Below are 20,179 nucleotides of genomic sequence, written 5' to 3'. Positions count from 1 at the left end.
AGCCCCTTTCCTAAGGCCTCTTGGATATGCATGTGGGGGGAGTGTGTGTGTGTTGGGGTGGAGAGAAGTTACCTTTGTGCAGTGAGCAACCTGAACAACCATACATGGCAACTCTAGATTCAGAATCATTTATTGATCACCCTCCAGGAGGCCCCCCCTGTGAGTACTCCCAGCACAAGTTAGGTGCTGAATGAATGTTTTGGGGGTGAGTTAAATGTCCCTTGAGGTCAGCTGTACGAGGGGATCTGAAACCTCAACTTGGGGACCCTCAGGCTTCTCTTCCCCATCCTCCACGAATCACAGTCTTCCTAGAGCAGGAAGAGGCCATTGCTATGACCTAGCTAGGCCTCCTCATTTCACAGTGGCCATGGCACACCGCTGGTCTGGGCTCTCTAGTGCCCCAGCCGCTTGCTATGAATGGCCCCCCCCCTCAGCCTCACCCCCAGCTTCCTGGGGATGCCCTGCCTTCCCTGACCATTGTGCCACCTCGGTTCTTCAGCTCTTCATAGGGTTTGGCTTCCCCTATGAGGGCCCTGCACCCCTGGAGGCCATCGCCAATGGCTGTGTCTTCCTGCAGTCCCGCTTCAGCCCGCCCCACAGCTCCCTCAACCACGAGTTCTTCAGAGGCAAACCCACCTCCAGGGAGGTGAGTGGGGAGGGTCTGAGGTGGGACCCCTGCCGTTCTTGGAAGGGGGAGATGGGGCAGAGGGGTGGGGGGCACTTGCCCTTTGCCCAGCCCGGCTTGGCAGACACAGGAGACGCCTCCTGGCTCTGTGCCCTGGCTAGGTGTTCTCCCAGCACCCCTACGCGGAGAACTTCATTGGCAAGCCCCACGTGTGGACCGTCGACTACAACAACTCAGAGGAGTTTGAAGCAGCCATCAAGGCCATCATGGGAACCCAGGTGAGACTCAGGGCCGGTCGGGAGCGTCAGTAGCCCATGCTGTGGGTCTTTGCTATAATTAGAAAAAAAAAAAAAAAAAAAAAAAGGTCAATTCAGACCTGCAGGCCAGAGTCGGCACATTAGAACGCGGACCCCACTCACCAACTTGGGTTTGTGTGTGTGTTGAGGGAGTGGGGGTGGGAAAGATACCTCTGTGAAGGGAGCAGCCTGTACAACCGCACGTGGCAGCCCTGGATCCAGAATCCTCTATGATGCAAATGGCACTATTCTCTTTTATGGCTGAGTAGTATTCCATTGTGCGCATGCGTGCGTGTGCGTGTGTGCCTGTGTGTGTGTGTGTGTACACACCACATCTTCGTTATCCATTCGTCTATCAATGGACGTTTAGATTGTTTCCAGGTCTTGGCTATTGTCAGTGGTGCTGCTGTGAACACAGGGGGGTGTGTATCTTTTTGAACTAGAGTTTTGTCTGGGCAGATGCCTGGGAGGGCGAGTGCTGGATCACATGGCAACTCTGCTTTTAGGGGTTTGTTGGAGGAACTTCCACACTGTTTTCCATCGCGGCTGCACCGGTTGACGTGCTCTGTGGCGCATTATCTCGAACTAGAACGGGTGCATGGAGAGCACCTGGGATCTTGGTGCTTTGCAAGTTCAGATGCGGCACGTTGGGTGGGGCTGAAGCGCGCTGCCCTTCAGAGAGGTCTGGGTGGTGTTGGTGTCGCCACCTTTCGGTAGCAGTCGGGTAGAGCAGGTGTGTGCATATTGGGGTGGGGGGGTGCCTTGTGGGGGAGGCAGGGCGAGGAGGGGCTTGTATAGCATATCTCCTTGGCAGTGGGCACCTCTGTGGCTTCGGCTCCCTGTGCTCTCATGGGTCCCTTCATTTTGAGACAAGGTCAGACTGTGTGAACGCCCCACAATCCCTCTGGACCCACTTCTCGCTGTAGCTCAGACACCAAGCTGAGCAAAAATAACCATTCCTGCTGGGTCGCCTTCTCGGCCCAATGCCACGTTCACGGAGGGAACCTGCAGCTCACCGCTGCTGCGGTGACCTTGTGGCAGAATGGGAGAACATGGGACTTGGAGGGGCCACGAGGGAGAGCCGTGCCTTGGGAGCGGGGGTGGGGGCACTGCCGGGCTTGGGGCCGAGGCCAGCAGGCATACGTAGGTCCCCCATAGGGTCTTAAGGGCTTAGCTTTGGGTCCAGGGCCTGCCTGGTTGGCCTGACTGCGAGGCAGGGTTGTGTTTTTTTAATGCCCTCCTATATTCTGGGTTTCAGTCCCTCCCACTCAGCCACCCCCTCAGCAAATGGCCCCAGAAAATCTCTGCCTGCTTCCCGCTGCCTTGAAGCATCACAGCCTCATCCTTCCTCCCATCTGCGTGTGAGTTGCTCTAGTAACAGTGCCGAGCAAACCACTGTGCCACAGCCAGGCTCATCTCTAGTGTAGCAGACGTGGCCAGGTTGACCTGCAAAGTGGCTGAACCCTGGACTCTCCATCAGTGTGGGAGGAGAGCCCCCACCCCCCTCTTAAGCATCAGCTTAAGCGGACCCTCCTCTGCTGGAAGTTTCTCCAGGCCACGGACGGGTTCTTCCTCGAGCTGACCCGAGGCAGGGATTTGAGCAGAAATAGGTTTTTCTTGAGGGGGGCAGGGGCTCCCAGGAAGGAGGGTCCTGGAGTGACAGCGAGTCAGGGTATGTCATGGAGAAGGTTACCCCTGCCTGTGGGCACCTGGTGCTCCATGCCAGGGGACCCCTGAGGGGCGGGTGGATCTCACCTGGAGAAATGAGGATTCTGGGGTGTTTGCCCTGGCTGACGCTGCCCCTGGGGATGCTGGCTGTTGACACTTGGGCTGAGCAAGCTGGAGACAGCTCTTAGGTGGGGGGCTCTAGGGGGGTTCTGTACCAAAGAAAGAAGTCAGTGCTGGAGCCTGGCCAGCCCCTGCGGCACTCTATGCTCTACCCCCCAGGTGGGGGCTGCACCCCTCCTCCACAGGCAGCAGTGGTGGGGGAGGGTGCTGTGGGAAGCTGCCCTGGAGGGGACTCCTACCCTGCACTGGCCTCCCACTCCCTCTCCCCACCCCTGCAAAAGCAATCCTCTGAGGCTTCCCTTGCAGGGTTGGGGGGTGGTGGTACTGGGAAGGCATCTGTGCACCCCCAGATCTCGGGTCTGGCCCCACCTCCAAGAGCCGTTGGTAAGCTCAGTGAGCAAGATCCCAGCCCCGTCGAAGCGTGTTCCCAGCCGCAGACCTGCTCGGGCTGTGTGTTGGGGGCTGCACGTGTGTGCGCATGCTCACCTATCCACGCGGTGTTTCCGGTGGGACATGCGAGAAACTGATCACAGCGGCTGCCCTGGGGAAGGGGCTGGGCATCTGCAGTTGGAGGAAAACCTACTTTGCATTCTCTCTGATTTTTTTTTTCAACATGAACATCTGTTTAATTGTGTTAATTAGTTAATTAAAAATTATAACAGCGAAAGGGTCCAGGAGCTAAGCTTTTGCAAATCTGCCGGGCTGACTTGCAGCTGGACCCCAAACCTACCAGCCCTCCCACCCCTACTCCTGTCTTTCAGAGGCTTTACCTGGCCTCTTATCGCCGACATTTGAAAATGAATTCAACTAGTATCCACAAGAATGGGGGTTCAAGCAGCGCAGTGGGTCGGGGGTCTGGTGTTGCGGTGAGCTGTGGTGCAGGTCAAAGATGTGACTCGGATCCCGCGTGGCTGTGGTATAGACCGGCAGCTGCAGCTCTGATTCGACCCCTAGCCTGGCAACTTCCATATGCCGCAGGTGCGGCCCTAAAAAGCAAAAAAAAAAAAAAAAAAAAAAGCAGATTCCTGAGTCCATCCCCAGCCTCTGATTTCAAAGGACTGGGTGTGGCCTTGGAGTGTGCTCTTTTTTAAAAAAATTTTATAAATGCACCCACAACACATGGAAGTTCCCGGGCCAGGGCCAGAATCTGAGTTGCATCTGCGATTCTTTAACCCACTTCTCGGGGCTGGGGATCAAACCGGCACCACTGCAGTCAGGTTCTTAAACCACTGTGCTACAGCGGGAACTCAGGAGTTTGCATTTTAAACAAGCACCCTGGGGAACTCCGATAATCCTATTTTAGAAAACTGACTTAGGAACAGATGGCAGGAGCTGAGGAGGGGAGGAGGACCACCGTCAGGGGATTCGGATTGTTCGGCAAGTCACCAGGCCTTTGACAGGAGGGGGAGGCCGTGAGGGGGACCTGAGGCACCAGCCCAGCTGTCCGCACCCGACCAGCAGCCTAGGAGGCTCCAGGTGGGGACCCCTTTTCAGTCTCTCAGCCTCGGTGGGTTTGCCCTTCAGGCATCTCTCCGGCTGCGGTGAGGCCATTTGAGGGGAAAAGAGGGGAGGGGAGGGGGCGGGCGAGGCAGGGAAGCGGGGAGGGGGAGAGGGAGGGGCGGGCGGGGGCGGGGCGAGGCAGGGAAGGGGGAGGGGAGGGGCTGGGGAGGGGGGCGAGGCAGGGAAGGGGGAGGGGAGAGGGAGGGGCGGGCAGGGGCGGGGCGAGGCAGGGGCGGGGCGAGGGAGGGGCGGGCGGGGCGGGGCTAGGCAGGGGAGGGGAGGGGCTGGGGAGGGGCTGGGGAGGGGGTGGGGCAAGGCAGGGGAAGAGAGAGATGCTGCGCCTGCTCCCTGGCCCCCTCTCACTCTCATTATCACAGGCTGGTGATTCTGGCAGGGCCAGAACCTTCCATTCTGTGGAGCCTGATCTTCGTGCACACCTGTAATTAGGTCTAATGGGGGTGATTTCCAGGCTGGCTTCCCCGGCGGGAGATTCTTGGCAGGTGGGATATGGATACTGCGAGTGTGCCCCTCGCACGGGGGGCCTTTGAATCACCCCGTGATGGGCTTCAAACCACCAGGGGGATGATTCTGCTGCTACCAGGAGCAGGCAGAGTGACGTTTGGAGGGGAAATCTCTTCTCCAGGGAGTTTTATTTATAACCAGGGCCTCAAGCCGCTGCTGCAGTGGCTGGCAGCCGGGGCCTTGGTGGTGGTCAGCTGGGGTTGGGACTGGCTGGTTGGTGTGGCTGAGGTGGTGGCTGGATGTGGACCTGGGGCTTCTCTGGGCCTCCGGAACGGCCCTGGGATTAAGAACACCTGCTCCCAGGGCTGGGGGAGTCAGAACCGCAGCCAAGGTCAGATGGGTGGGGGTCTTGTCCCGAGAGTCAGTCCTGGTAGCAGCTGCTGCTTCCCTGAGACGCTCCTCAGCTTGAGTATCAGGGGATGTGCCCTTGGCCAGAGGACCCAGGACGGGCCTCCAGCCCCTCGTGGTGGGGGCTGAGGAGTCAGGAGCCGGCACAGGCTGGTGGGACCCTGACACACCCGTCTCTGATGAGAAAGGAGGCCCGACCTGCAGGATCTCCCTCCTGCCCCAAGACTTCCTGATTCTGGAGCTGCTGGCAGGAAAATGTCACTGGCAGGTGGGCTGGGCTGGGCGTGGTGTCAACACACACGCATTGGGGAGTGGGCCAGGGTCGGTGGGGGGTGTCGATGACTAAAACAGACCTTTCTCTGAGTCTGGGTTGGACTGCCCACCTGGCTGATGGTTCCTCCAAGGTGGCTGTGTGCTGGGCCACCGAGTGTTGACGTAAACAGGGGGCGGTGGGGGGGGCAGGTGAGAAGACTGGGGAGGAGCTGGGGGACCCACTCACCTCTTCTCTCGACTCCCCTTGCTCCTCAATCCGTCTGCTCCCATCGCCCCCAGCGTGGGCTGCTTTACAACTCTGATATTTAGACTGGCGGTATGTGGCCTCCATCTGGGGGTGCCTGTCTCATGTGGCCCCCCAGGTACGTGGTCTGGGCAGGAGGCTTCGCAGCTGTCATCTCATGCCATCAGGCTAGGAGACGCCCTTTGTTTCCGTCCGCATCTTGGGCAGGACGCAGGCAGAGCTGGGGGTGCCTTTTCATTCCAGGACTATTTCCAGAGTGGCCACTGTTTTCCAGACCCTGTGCCAGGCACCAGGGGTTCAGTGGTGAACAAGTCATGGTCCCAGAGCCCACAAGTGTCTCATCATCCGAGGGGGACGAAGGACAAATCAGAAATGATGACACAAGAGCCGATTCTGCATCGGGGGAAGTCTGGGGTGGGGGTGAAGGCAAGCGATCCTTTCAAAGGTGGGGGGGTGGCACTCAGGGTCTACTTCCTGGAGGAGGTGGCGCCTCAGAGGGAGGAGGGATCTAGGGATTGCTGGGGAAGAGCAGGCATCACAGCTCAGGAGGGGATGGAACCCCGAGCTTTATGGAAAGGAGAGACGTTCAGTGCGGCCAGGAGGGGGCCAGGGAGCACCCCTGGAGGGAGCACCCCTGGAGGGAGCATCGAGAACGAGGCAGAGAATGAGGCATCCGTGGAGGGCGCGTTCGGCTCCCTGCACGTCGGACGTGAAAGGCCCCTGGATCTCTGCCCCCAATGCCCAGCCAGGTCTGGGAGGCCCGAGGCGGCTCCGGCCCCATGTGTCTGCCCGTCTCTCCCACAGGTAGACCCTTACCTGCCCTACGAGTACACGTGCGAGGGGATGCTGGAGCGCATCCACGCCTACATCCAGCACCAGGTAGGTGGGTCCCCCGCTCTCTGCCTCTGGGGCCCCAGCCGGCCTCAGTGAGGACCCCGCCTCTGCCTGGGGCGCCGTGTCCACTCTCCTCCCAGGGTCTTCTCCAGTCTGTTTCCCTCCCTGAGGGGTTGGAGAAGAGCTGGGCCAGACTGCTCCGAGACCCGGCCTGAGGCGCCCCTGCCCAGGGCCCCCAACGCTAGAGCCTTAGCTCCATAACAGCCCGCAAGCACAGACTTTGCTCATGTTTATTGAACCGTTGTTTAAAAGTTTAACAATCGAGGGTGTTCCCGTTGTGACTCAGTGGTAACGAGCCCAACTAGCATCCCTGAGGACTCAGGTTTGATCCCTGGCCTCGTCGTGAGCTGTCGGGTAGATCGCAGACGTGGCTTGGATCTGGCGGCTGTGGCTGTGGTGTAGGTGTAGGCTGGCAGCTGCAGCTCTGATTCCACTCCTCCTATGGAACTTCCATAACCCTGGGTGCAGCCCTAAAAAGACATAAAAAAAACCCAAAATGCTCGAGGGGGAAGGAGGGAAGCCCCTGTCCCCGTAGGGGGCCCAGCAGAGCCCCTCTCTCCAGGCTCCACGTGTGTCTGGGTGATGCCAGGAAAACAGCTTCAGGGCTCGTCAGGGCTGTGGGCCCCCATGGAGGTTGGTTTGTAACCGTGAGATGTTCAGTGTCTGTGGCCTCTGTCTGTACCTTGCCCCCCACCCAGCGCCCTGTGACCACTGGGGGCTGAGAGGATGGTTCTACTCTGTCACTTTACAGATGGGGACACCGAGGCCCCCCCAGGGAGGGCCAGGCCCCGGACTCCTCTCCCATCCCTAAGGGACGTCAGGATGAGACTCAGAAAAGCATGGGCCGGGCCCTGCCTGGTGCTGGAACTGACCTGTGCAGGGGGAGCCCCGCCGGCCAGCCCGCCCCTGTCCCCACCGTGGGGTGTAGTAGAAGGCACGCAGACAGGCCCTGGTTCAGATCCTGCCTCCGCCGTCCAGCTGTGAGGCCCAGGGCAGGTTCCTTGACCTCTCTGAGCCTCTCTTCCATCAAATAGCTGAGCCATATCAGTACCTGGGGCCGGGAGTGAAGGAGATGCCCGAGGGCTGCCTGCGTTGAGTAAACTCTAAGGGCATGGCCAGGTGCCAGCCGGCAGCACCTGTGTCCATTTCCCCTTCTCACCCTGCTTCCTTCCCGGCAGGACTTCTGTGCAGCCCCAGGCCTTGCCCTGCCAGGGGCGCAAGCCCCACGGAGCCCCTTCGTCCTGGCCCCCAATGCCACCCACCTTCAGTGGGCCCGCAACGCCAGCCTGGCCCCGGGGGCCTGGCCCCCAGCGCGCTCCCTCCGGGCCTGGCTGGCTGCCGCTGGGAGGGCCTGCACGGACGCCTGCCTGGACCACGGGCTGGTTTGCGAGCCTTCCTTCTTCCCTCTGCTCAACAGCCAGGACGCCTTCCAGAAGTAAGAAGCCCGGGCCCTGCCCAGTCCCCTCTAGCTCCTCACTCCCTAACCACCTTGCCTGGCTCTGCCAGCAGCGGGGGCCACTGAACGTTCCCGAGAATCAGGAAGGATCCAGAAGGGACCTTCTGGGCAGGGGTTCACCTCACAGCTGCCACACTCTTGGCAAAGCCTCTGCCCTAAACCATTAGGGGAAACCCCCTGCCCAACCTGTCCGGGCATCGACTAGGTCCAGGCCTCCAAAGCTGCCCGGGCTTCCTCCTGGGGGGTCAGCCGGTGGCTCTCGCCCTCCTGGCCACTCTCCTCTCACAGCAGGTGGAGAAGGAGCTGCAGCCCGGGTTTATCCTGGCACCTCCTAGAACATTCCTCTGGGTGTGGAAGGGGAGGGGCAGCGCCCGCCCCGCCCGCTGAGGGACTGCCTCCTGTGCCGCCCACCTAGGCTGCAGGTGCCCTGTGACAGCACCGAGTCGGAGATGAACCACCTGTACCCGGCCTTCGCCCAGCCCGGCCAGGAGTGCTTCCTGCAGAAGGAGCCCCTGCTCTTCAGCTGTGCCGGCGCCAGCACCAAGTACCGCCGCCTCTGTCCCTGCCGAGACTTCCGCAAGGGCCAGGTGGCCTTGTGCCAGGACTGTCTGTGAGGGCGCCCACCCGGCTGGCCCTCGCTGCCGCAGGAGAAAGCACCAGCAGATTCCGAGCTCCAGCGACCCGCTCCCCCGCCAACGCCCTCAGGCCGGAGCCCCCTTCCTGGGCTGGCAAGTGGGCAGGGCAGACAGGTGCATCGGGCTGGGGAGGGGGCATCGCTGCCGAGTGACCAGTGCCCACCCTCAGCCGGCTTCTCGTTCTCAGCCCGAGGGCTCCTGGCACCATGGTGGCCAAGCAGCCATGGGGCTGGTCAGAGGTTGGCCCAGGAGCAGGTGCTCGGGGACCCCTTGCTTTGTGCAAGGCCAGACCTGGACCAGGTAGCGAGAGGGCCCTGGTCCTTCTTGGGCCGAGGGGGAGGCCTCGGGTGTATGACAGAAGGAGCAGATGGCCTGCTGAAAGGTCCAGGGGTGGGGAGAGATGCACGAGGGGTCAGACTTGTCCCTCTGGAGTTGTTTGGGGAGGGGGCTAGGGGAAGGCTAGGTTGGGGGACCCTGCTCATGCCTCCTCTTGGGCCCACCCTCCCACTTTTCCAAACCCACCCCCCCACATACACTTGGGGACCGACCACAGTTAGGGTTGCAGGGGCCATGTAGACTCTGGGTTGAATCGTTTCCTCTCTTGCTTGTTCCAACTCTCTTCACTTAGGGCATTCCCTGAAACCTATCCCAGCATGACTGCAACTCCAGACTGTGGATTTGTCGCCAAAGCCTCAGTCTCCCCCCAACCCCAGCCTCTGAGAACAGGATCTAGAATCCACGCCCCGCCCGACCCCCCAGCATCTTCGGTAGGCTTGGGACGGAGCCTTAGCCCCAGAGCACACCTGGCCCAGTTCCTGGCTGCCCAGGCCTGCTACCCCCACGCAGCCCCCACCCCATCAGCGCTGCGTCCGCGCCCCTACCTCCAGCTTCCTCGAGCCTCAGATCACGCTGGATGCAGCCGCCTGCCCATCCGTCCGTCCGTCCGTCCGTGTGGCATGTCTTCCCTTTGGCCCCAAGCCTGCCTGAAGAGAGAAATCAGGCCTTTAGAAACACTGCCACCCCACCCCAGTTGGTGATCCCGCTCCCCTCCTGGCAGCCCCACCCCACCCACCTAGGCCCGCCCTCCACCCCAGGGAGGCAGCCCTGAGTCCAGAGAGAAGGCCTAGCCCTGCTGTGGGCCTCGAGGTTGAGGCCTCATTCGGCCACTCCCAAGTCACCAAGGACCTGACCTGTCGGGGGAAAGCAATAGAGACACTCTTTTCTCTCTCTCTTTTTTTAAAGATTTATTTCTTGAAATAATAAATATTTTATTGGGATGTGAGGTGCAGAGGAGGAGCTGTGCTATTTCTCGTTTTTTTCCTGGAGGAGCGAGGGGGTGTGAACACCCAGGGCGGGGAGTGGCCTTCTGGGGCCCCCAGGTCCACACGGTCACTTTGTCAGCCCAAAGGAAGCCCCTGGGTGCCAGAGACCCGCGGGCCCCTCCCATTGCCCTGGCACTGTGATGCCAGGGCCCTGCTTGCCAGGTGCTTAGGTCTGTTTACCTGGGGTTGACCTCTGCAGGGCTGTGTTCAGTGTGAGGGCTGAGAACATAAATGCAATTTTTTTTTTTTCTTTTTACAGCTGCACGCATGGCACATGGAAGTTCCTGGGCCAGCGGTCAAATGGGAGCTGCAGCTGCCGGCCTACACCACGCGGGATCTGAGCCACATCTGTGACCTCTGCTGCAGCACGCAGCAATGCTGGATCCTTAAACCACTGAGGGAGGCCAGAGATCAAACCCTCGTGGATACTGCGTCAGGTTCTTAAACCACTGAGCCACAGTGGGAACTCCCATAAGTGCAATTTGAAGAGAGCCTGAGTCTGAAAAGACGTCTTGCTAGCGGAGGAAGATGAAGATGGTGGAGCAGAAGGACGTGGACTCACCTCCCCCCACAAACACATCAAAAACACATCTACCTGTGGAGGAATTCTCACAGCAAACCAACCAAGAGCTGGCCGAGGATCTCTTTCGCAACCTAAGTGGCAGGAAAGATCCCCACGTGACCAGGTAGGATAGAAAGAAAAGGGGAATTGGGGTGGGACCTGCACCCCTGGGATGGGGCTGTGAACGAGGAAAGAGTCCCTTGCCCTGGGAACTCCCCTCGCTGTTGGGAGGCCCACGGGGGCAGATGGAGAGCTGGAGCGGCCTGGACGTTGCTGGAGAGGAGTGCGCATGTGCTGGCTTGCTGCCAGGTAGGACAGAGAGAGGCCAGCACTGACAGCTGCCATGTCACCACGCTTCTTGCCCCGAAACACGCACCTGCTACTACGCGCAGGGGTTGAGGCTTTAGCCAACAGACCCAGGGAGAAGACTCGATTTAGCTACACAAAAACAACCCAAAGGGCCTGAATTGTGGTCTGGGATGCCATTTTTTTTTTTTAATGGAGTTCCCAGGCTAGGGGTCTAATTGGAGCTATAGCTATCGGCCTACACCACAGCCACAGCAATGCCTCATCCGAGCTGTATCTGTGACCTATACCACAGCTCATGGCAATGCCGGATCCTTAACCTACTGAGCGAGGTCAGGAATCGAACCTGTGTCCTCATGGATGCTGGTTAGATTCATTTCCGCTGCGCCAAATGTGGGATGCCATTGTTAATGCACCCAAGTTAGGGTGCAGGTCCTCCATAGCGGCCACATAATCAGTGCATATGACCAGTTGTGAGTCTGCCATTGGATCCCTGCTGTTGGCATGCTTACGGCAGGGTATGGCTGTGTAAGTACATAGCCCCACCCCTGCAGGGTAACATCTGAGCCCATTGTCAGCGCTCCCTTGGGCTGGGACAGGTTCAAGGGCAGGTCCTGCAGCAGCAGACTCAGTTGGTGCACACACAGGGTGGCAGAAGGCATCACAGAATTCCACATCTCCTGTGGACACTCCTGGGGAGGCATACACAGGGGTTTCTTCCCCAGTGGCAGTGCTCAAGTCCTGCCTATATCACACTGCATCTTAGAGCTGGAGAGAGTGGCTTCTACTCCAACATCTCGGGAGCATATCCTGTCCCCAACTGGGCTCTGACAACCACAGAGCAAAGAGGAGGCCCCACCCAATATTCAGTACTCAGTCTGGTCACCACACCACCAAACACACTCACTATCAAAGGGCAATGGTCAGCATACCCTGAGGAAAGATGGAGCAGGTTTGCATACCAAGAACAGCCCTCACACCCAAAATACTGGACTCAGTCTACACAAGGTCACTCAATAAAAACAGCCTTTCAAGACCACAATAGATAACTTTCTCCTAAATTCACAAAAACAGACTTTCAATAAAATAAAAAGCAGAGATTCTACTCCCAATTAATAAAATAACAAAGCAGAGGATCTACTCCCAATGAAAAGAACAGAGAAATCCTCTGAAAGAACAATGAAGCACTTCTTCACTCTACCAGAACCCAAGTTCAAAAAGGAGATAATAAAAACGCTAAAGGAATTGAGAAGACTATCAATAGAAATGCAGATCACTGTAACAAGGAACTAGAAACTGTAAAGAAGAACCCATCAAAATCAGACAACTCAATTGCCTAGGTAAAAACTGAGCTTAAGGCAACGAATAGCAAACTAAATAATGCAGAAGAACAAATAAGTCATCTGGACAATAGAATGATGGAAATCACCCAATCAGAACAGCAGATTAAATGAGAGACATGAAAGCAACATAGATCTCTATGGGATAATATAAAGCAGGCCAACCTATGCATAATTGGGTTTCTAGAAGAAGAAAGAGAAAAAAGGACTGAACGTATTTTTGAAGAAATTATGGCTGAAAACTCCCCAAACCTAAAGAAGGAAATGGGTATCCAGATACAGGGAGTACAGAGGGTCCCAAATAAGATGAAGACAAATGAAGACATATCATAATTAAAATGGGAAAAGGTAAAGAGAGGATTCTAAAGGCAGCAAGATAAAAACCAAAGTCAGTGACAAGGGAACCCCCACGAGGTTATCAGCTGATTTCTCTACAGAAGCATTGCAGGCCAGAAGGGAGTGGCATGATACGTTCAAAGTCCTGAAAGGGGAAAATCTGCAACCTAGCAAGATTATCATTTAGAATAGATAAACTAAGCATTTCTCAGACAAGCAAAAACTAAAATAGAGCAATACTAAACCTAACCTAAAAGAAATAGTGAAAGATCTTATTGAAATAGAAAAGCATCAAGGGAAAGGCAAATATTTGAAAGTACTGAAGATCACTTAAGTAAGCCAGTACCTAGATTTAAAAACAATCAAAAAATTTGTAAAAGCAGTCATAACTACAATTAAGAGCAAAAGGATAAACATGAAGATGCAAAATAAGACATGGAAATCACAAAATGTTGGGGAGGGGAGTAAAAAATATAGATCTTATAGAATGTGTTTGAACCCCCCTATGACTATCAGTCTAAAACAAGTAGAAATGGTTATGGGTTGACATGCTTGCAAACCATCACAAAAACCAAAAACAAAGAAACTCAAACATAACGCAAAAGAGAACCAACAAGCCACTAAAGGAAAAACACAAAGAACAAAGGAACAAAGAGGAAATACCAAGTCAACTGGAAAAAAAGTTTTAAAATGGAAATAAATACATACTTATCAATAATTACTTTAAATGTCAATGGACTAAATACCCCAATCAAAAGACCTAGAGTAGGAGTTTCTGCTGTGGTGCAGTGGTTTAGGAATCCTACTGCAGTGGCTTGGGTCCTTCTTAAACTTTTCCAAAAGTTTGAAGAAAAAGGAATACTCCCAAAGACATTCTATGAAGCCGCTGTCACTCTAAAACCAAAATCAGACAAAGATACTACCAAAAAAGAAAATTGTAGGCTAATCATCTTTGATGAATATAGATGCAAAAATTCTCAACAGAAGTTTAGCCAACTGAATCCAACAACACATAAAAAATATATATCACAACCAAGTGGGATTCATCCCAAGTTCACAAGGATGGTTCAACATACACAAATCAATCAGCATCATACACCACATTAACAGAAGAAAAGTCAAAACCACATGAACATCTCAATAGATGCAGAAAAGGCATGTGACAAAATCCAACATCCATTCATGATAAAAAGTGGGTATAGAGGGAACATATCTCAACAAAATAAAGCCGTTTATGACAAACGCACAGCCAATATAATACTCTATGGAGAAAAGCTGATAAGCCTTTCCACTAAAATCTGGAATAAGATGAAGATGCCCACTCTCACCACTGTAATTTAACCTAGTATTGGAAGTCCTAGCTGTAACAGTCAGACAAACAAAAGAAAGAAATTGTATCCAAATTGGAAGAGAAGAGGTAAAACTGTCACTCTATGCAGATGACAGGATACTATGTATAGAAAACCCTAAGGACTCCACACAAAAACTCCTCAAACTGATCAACGAATTCTGTAAAAGTAGTAGGACACAAGATTAACATTCAGAAATTGGTTGAATTTCTGTGTACAAATAATGAAATATTAGGAAAGGAATATAAAAATACAGTATTTTTAAAAATTGCACCCTAGGAGTTCCTGTTGTGGTGCAGTGGAAATGAATCCAGCTAGCATCCATGAGGATGCAGGTTCAATCCCTGGCCCCACTCAGTGGGTTAAGGATCTGGTGTTGTCATGAGCTGCAGAGTAGGTCGCAGATGTGACTTGCATCCTGCATTGCTGTGGCTGTGGTGTAGGCCAGCAGCTGTAGCTCTGATTTGACCCCTAGCCTGGGAACTTCCATATGCTAAGGGTGTGGCTTTAAAAAAGTTAAATAAATAAGTTGTGCTCCCCAAAATTAAACACCTACAAATAAACCTGACCAAGGAGGTAAAAGACTTATATGCTGAGAACTATAAACATTAATCAAGGAAATTAAAAAGAATTCAAAGGAATGAAAAGATATTCTATGTTCCTGGATTGGAAGAATTAATATCATTAAAATGGCTATACTACCTAAAGCAATCCCTATCAAATTACCCATGACATTTTTCACAGAATTAGAACAAGTCTAAAAATTTATATGGAACCATAAAGCACCCAGAATTCAAAGAAATCCTGAGGGGAAAAAAAAACACCAAGAAGGAAGCACAACTTTCTCAGACTTCAGACAATATTACAAAGCTATAGTAATCAAGACTCGTACAAAAATAGACATACAGATCAATGGAACAGAATCGAGAATCCAGAAATAAACCCAGATACCTATGGTCAATTAATCTTCAACAAAGGAGGCAAGAATATAAAATGGGAAAAAGGCAGTCTCTTCAGCAAGTGGTGATGGGAAAACGGACAGCTGCATGTAAATCAATGAAATTAGAACACACCCTCACATCACGCACAAAAATAAACTCAAAATGGCTTAAAGATGTAAACATAAGACATGATACTATAAAACTGCTAGAAGAGAACATAAGCAAAACATTCTCTGACATCAACCTTACAAATGTTTCCTTAGATCAGTCTCCCAAGGCAATAGAAATCAAAACAAAACAATAACAACAACAACAACAAAACCCAGTGGGACCTATTCAAACTGACAAGTTTTTGCACAGCAAAGTAAACTATAAAAACAAACAAACAAAAAACAACAACAAAAAGACAACCAGTGGAATGGGAGAAAAAATTTGCAAACGATGCAACCAACAAGGGCTTAATCTCCAAAATATAAAAACAACTCATACAACTCAACAACAAAAAACAACCCAATTGGAAAATGGGCAGAAGACCTGAATAGATGTTTCTCCAAAGAAGACATACGGATGGCCAACAGGCACATGAAAAAATGTTCAACATCACTATTAGGGAAATGCAAATCAGGAGTTCCCGTCGTGGCGCAGTGGTTAACGAATCCGACTAGGAACCATGAAGTTGCGGGTTCGGTCCCTGCTCTTGCTCAGTGGGTTAACAATCCGGCGTTGCCGTGAGCTGTGGTGTAGGTCGCAGACATGGCTCAGATCCTGAGTTGCTGTGGCTCTGGCATAGGCTGGTGGCTACAGCTCCGATTCGACCCCTAGCCTGGGAACCTCCATATGCCGCAGGAGTGGCCCAAAGAAATAGCAAAAAGACAAAAAAAAAAAAAAAAAAAAAAAAAAGAGAAATGCAAATCAAAACTACAATGAGGTACCACTTCACACTGGTCAGAATGGTTATCATTAATAAGTATACAAATAACAAATGCTGGAGAGGGTGTGGGGAAAAGGGAACCTTCCTATGCTGTTGATAGGAATGTAAATTGGTACAACCACTATGGAAAACAGTATGAAGGTTTCTTAGAAAACTAAATATGGAACCACCATATGATCTAGCAATCCCACTCCTGGGCATATATCTGGACAAAACTTTGAAAAAGATACATGCACCCCTATGCTTATAGCAATACCTTTCACAATAGCCAAGATGTGGAAACAGCCTAAATATCCATTGACAGATGAATGCATTAAGAAGATGTACATATATGCAATGGAATACTACTCAGCCATAAAAAAGAATGAAATAATGCCATTTATAGCAACATAGCTGGAACTAGAGATTCTCATACTAAGTCAGAAAGAGACAGACAAATATCATATGATATCACTTATATGTGGAATCTAAAATATGGCACAGATGAACCTATCTATAGAACAGAAACAAACTTATGGACACAGAGAACAGACCTGTGATGCTGAGGGGGAGGGAGTTTGGGGTTAGTAGATACAAACTATTATATTTAGAATGGATAAGCAATGAAGTCCTGCTTTATAGCACAGGGAACTGTATTCAATCAGTTGTTATAAAACATGATAGAAGATAATATGAGAAAAAGAATGTCTGTATATGTGTATAACTGGATCACTTTGCTGTGCAGCAGAAATTGACAGTTTATTAAAAAAAATTTTAATGGAAATAGAAGTTGCTGTTGTGGCTCAGTAGTAACCAACCCAACTAATATGCCATGAGCATGCAGGTTTTATCCCTGGCCCCACTCAGTGGGTTAAGGATCCAGTATTACTGCAAGCTGTGGTGTAGGTTGCAGACGCAGCTCAGACCCCTTTGCTGTGCAGTGTGGTGTAGACTGGCAGCTATAGCTCCAATTCAATCCCTAGCCTGGGAACCTCCATATGCCACAGGTGTGGCCCTAAAACAATAAAACAATTTTTAATGGAAATAAATACATACTTAACAATAATTTAAATGTCAATGGACTAAATACTCCAATCAAAAGACATAGAGTGGGAGTTCCTGCTGTGGTGCAGTAGGTTAAGTATCCTACTGCAGGAGACTTGGGTCACTGCAGAGGCTTGGGTTCAATCCCTGCCTGGGAACTTCCATGTGCCATGGGTGTGGCCATAAAAATAAGAGAGAGAGACCTGCAGATTGTATAAAAAAAACAGAACTGGGGTTCCCATTGTGGCTCAGTGTGTTAAGAACCTGACCAGTATCCATGAGGATGGGGGTTCGATTCCTGGCCTGGCTCAGTGGGTTAAAGACCTAGCGTTGCCACAAGCTGTGACAAAGGTCACAGATGTGGCTTAGATCTGGTGTTGCTGTGGTCTAGGCCAGCAGCTCCAGCTCCCATTCAACCTCTAGTCTGGGAAGTTTCATATACCACAGATGCAGCCCTTAAAAAAAAGACAGAACACATAACCTATAATATGCTACCTACAAAGTACTCACTTTAGGCTGAAAAACATACACACTGAAAGTGAGGGAGTGGGAAAATATATTTCATGCAAACAGAAATGGCAAGAAAGCAGGGAAAGCAAACTCATATCAGACAAAAATAGACTTTAAAACAAAGTTCATAAAGAAAGACAAAGGACATTGTATAATGATAAAGGGATCAACACAAGAAGATATTACATTCCCTTAACACATATGCACCCAATATAGGAGCACCTAAATATATAAAATGCTGACAGACATTAAGGGAGAAATTGTCAGGAATACAACAGTAGTAGGAGACCTTAACACCCCACTGACATCAATGGACAGATCTTCCAGATAGAAAATCAATAAGACAACAGATATCCTAAATGACAAAATGAAACAGTTGGACTTAATTGATATCTACAGGGCACTATATTAAAAAACAAAAACAAAAATCAGAATACACATTCTTTTGAAGTGTGCATGGAACATTCTCTAAGATAGACTACAAACTAGGACACAAAATAAACCTCAACAAATTTAAGAAGATGGAAATTATTTCAAGCATCTTTTCTGACCACACTGGCATGAAACTAGAAATCAGTTGCAGAAAAGAAAACAAGAACATATATGATTACATGAAAATTAAACAACATACTACTACATTTCTTGGGAGCGGCCCAAGAAATAGCAAAAAGACAATAAATAAATAAATAAATAAATAAATAAATAAAATAAAATAAAAATAAAACAAAAAAACTTTGAGACAAAAGACAATGAAAACACAACCTTAAAGGAGTTCCCTGGTCGCTTGGTGGGTTAAGGATCCTGCTATGTCACTGCTGTGGCTCTGGTTACTGTTGTGTGGGTTTGACCCCTAACCCAGGAATTTCCACATGCCATAGTTGTGGCCAAAAACAAACAAAGAAGCAAAAATCCCACAAGCCTGTAAAAGCTATGGGATGCAACAAGAGAAATTATTTTTCTATTTTTCTTTTTTCTTTTTAGGGCCGCACCTGTGGCACATGGAAGGTCCCAGGCTAGGGGTCAAATCGGAGCAGCAGCTGCCAGCCTATCCCACAACAACAGCCATGCAGGATCTGAGCCACATCTGCAACCTATGCCATAGCTTACAGCAATGCCGGATACTTAACCCACTGAGCAAGGCCAGGGATTGAACCCAAATCCTCATGGATACTAGTCAGGCTCTTAACTCACTGAGCCCTAACGGGAACTCTTTTAAAAAATTTTTTTGAATGTTTTTCTTGCAAAAGCAATTATTGAGGGAATTCATCATGATACAGGCCTTCCTTAGGAAACAAGAAAAATCTCAACCTAACCTACCACCTAAAAGAACTAGAAAAAGAACAAATAAACCCAAAGTCAGTAGAAGGAAGGAAATAATAAAGATCAGAGAGGATATAAATGAAATAAAGATTTTTAAAATACAATGGAAAAGTCCGAAAAAACCAAGAGCCGTTTTTGTTTTTGATAGGATAAACTATGTGGACAAACCTCTAGCCAGGCTAACCAAGAAGAAAAGAGAGAGGACCCAATTAAAAAAATAAATGAAAGAGGGGAAATAACAAATAATCCTGCAGAAATACAAAAAATTCATATTACTGTGAACAGTTTTTTTTTTTCTGTCCTTTTAGGGCTGCACCCACAGCATATGGAGGTTCCCAGGATAGGGGTCTAATAGGAGCTACAGCTGCTGGCCTACACCACAGCCACAGCAATGCCAGATCTGAGCCGAATCTGTGACCTACACCACAGTGCATGGCAATGCCGTATCCTTAACTCACTGAGCAAGCCCAGAGATCGAACCTGCAACCTCATGGTTCTTGTTGGATTTGTTTCCGCTGTGCCACGACAGGAACGCCAACTGTGAACAGTTACATGCAAACAAATTGGACAACCTAGAAGACATGGACGATTCTAGCAACATACAGCCTGCCAAAATTAAGAAGAAACATAATTTGGGAGGAGTTCCCGTCATGGCGCAGAGGAAATGAATCCAAGTAGGAACCATGAGGTTGCTGTTTGATCCCTGGCCTCGCTCAGTGGGTTAAGCATCCAGTGTTGCCATGAGGTGTGGTGTAGGTTGCAGAAGCAGCTTGGATCTGGCCTTGCTGAGGCTGTGGAGTAGGCAGTGGCTACAGCTCTGATTGGACCCCTAGCCTGGGAACCTCCATATGCTGTGGGTGCAGCCCTAGAAAGACAAAAGGACAGCAAAAAAAAAAAAAAAAAAAAAAAAAAAAAAGAAGAAGAAGAAGAAGAAGAAACATAATTTGAACAGACTGATCACTAGAAGTGAAATAGAATCTGTAATAAAAAAAAATTCTCATCACTCTGTTGTACAGCAGAAATTGTCACAACATTGTAAATCAACTATATTTCAATGAAACTTAAAAACATTCCCTACAAACAAAAGTCCAGGATGAATGGCTTCCCTGGGGAATTCTACCAAACATACAAAGAACTTATACCTATCCTTCTCAAACTCTCCCAAATGACTGAAGAGGAGGGAGCACTCCTGAAGAGGAAGGAACGCAAGAGGGTGAAACCATCCTCACCCTGATGTCAAAATCAGACAAAAACACTACAAAAAAAGAAAAAAGAAAATTATAGGCCACTATCTTTGATGAATACAGATGCAAAAATCCTCAACAAAATATTAGCAAACTAAGTCCAACAATAAATAAAAAGGATCAGGCACCATGATCAAGATGGGCTCGCTTTAGTGTTGCAAGAATGATTCAATATATGCAAATCAAAGTGATACACCACATCAAAAGACAAAACCTGCATGATCGTCCCACCAGGTGCAGAAAAGGCATTTGATAAAATTCAGCATCCCCTCATGATAAAAATTCTCCAAAGTGAGTGTACAGGGAGCAATGTCTCAACATAATAAAAGCAATGTTATGGCAAACCCACAGCCAACAAAATACTCAATGGCAAAAAGCTGAAAGGCTTTCCACTAAATTCTGGAACAAGACAAG

The 20,179-nt window shown here is 50.6% G+C and overlaps 1 protein-coding gene and 1 long non-coding RNA gene across 7 annotated transcripts in view; one reads left to right on the top strand and one right to left on the bottom strand.

Moving 5' to 3' along the window:
• Nucleotides 1–9,877, top strand: part of MGAT5B (mannosyl (alpha-1,6-)-glycoprotein beta-1,6-N-acetyl-glucosaminyltransferase, isozyme B) — a 74,725-nt gene extending 64,848 nt beyond the window's left edge. For 2 of the 3 annotated variants that reach the window (XM_021066557.1, XM_021066556.1), the window contains exons 13-17: nucleotides 500–646; nucleotides 787–903; nucleotides 6,401–6,475; nucleotides 7,669–7,925; nucleotides 8,362–9,877. In XM_021066557.1, the coding sequence (XP_020922216.1) occupies nucleotides 500–646; nucleotides 787–903; nucleotides 6,401–6,475; nucleotides 7,669–7,925; nucleotides 8,362–8,560 (795 nt within the window). In that variant the 3' untranslated portion in view covers nucleotides 8,561–9,877. The remainder of the gene's footprint in view (nucleotides 1–499; nucleotides 647–786; nucleotides 904–6,400; nucleotides 6,476–7,668; nucleotides 7,926–8,361) is intronic. The other variant, XM_021066558.1, reaches the window with a different exon arrangement.
• Nucleotides 6,703–20,179, bottom strand: part of LOC110255964 — a 44,538-nt gene continuing 31,061 nt past the window's right edge. For 3 of the 4 annotated variants that reach the window (XR_002336974.1, XR_002336972.1, XR_002336973.1), the window contains exons 5-6: nucleotides 9,463–9,564; nucleotides 6,703–6,960 (exon numbers count right to left, since the gene is read on the bottom strand). This is a non-coding gene — a long non-coding RNA (uncharacterized LOC110255964). The other variant, XR_002336975.1, reaches the window with a different exon arrangement.

This window comes from Sus scrofa, chromosome 12, assembly GCF_000003025.6.
Source record: "Sus scrofa isolate TJ Tabasco breed Duroc chromosome 12, Sscrofa11.1, whole genome shotgun sequence".
Classification (NCBI taxonomy): Eukaryota; Metazoa; Chordata; class Mammalia; order Artiodactyla; family Suidae; genus Sus; species Sus scrofa.
The sequence above is the reverse complement of the archived record's forward strand: the minus strand, read 5'-3'. Positions and strand labels throughout refer to the sequence as shown.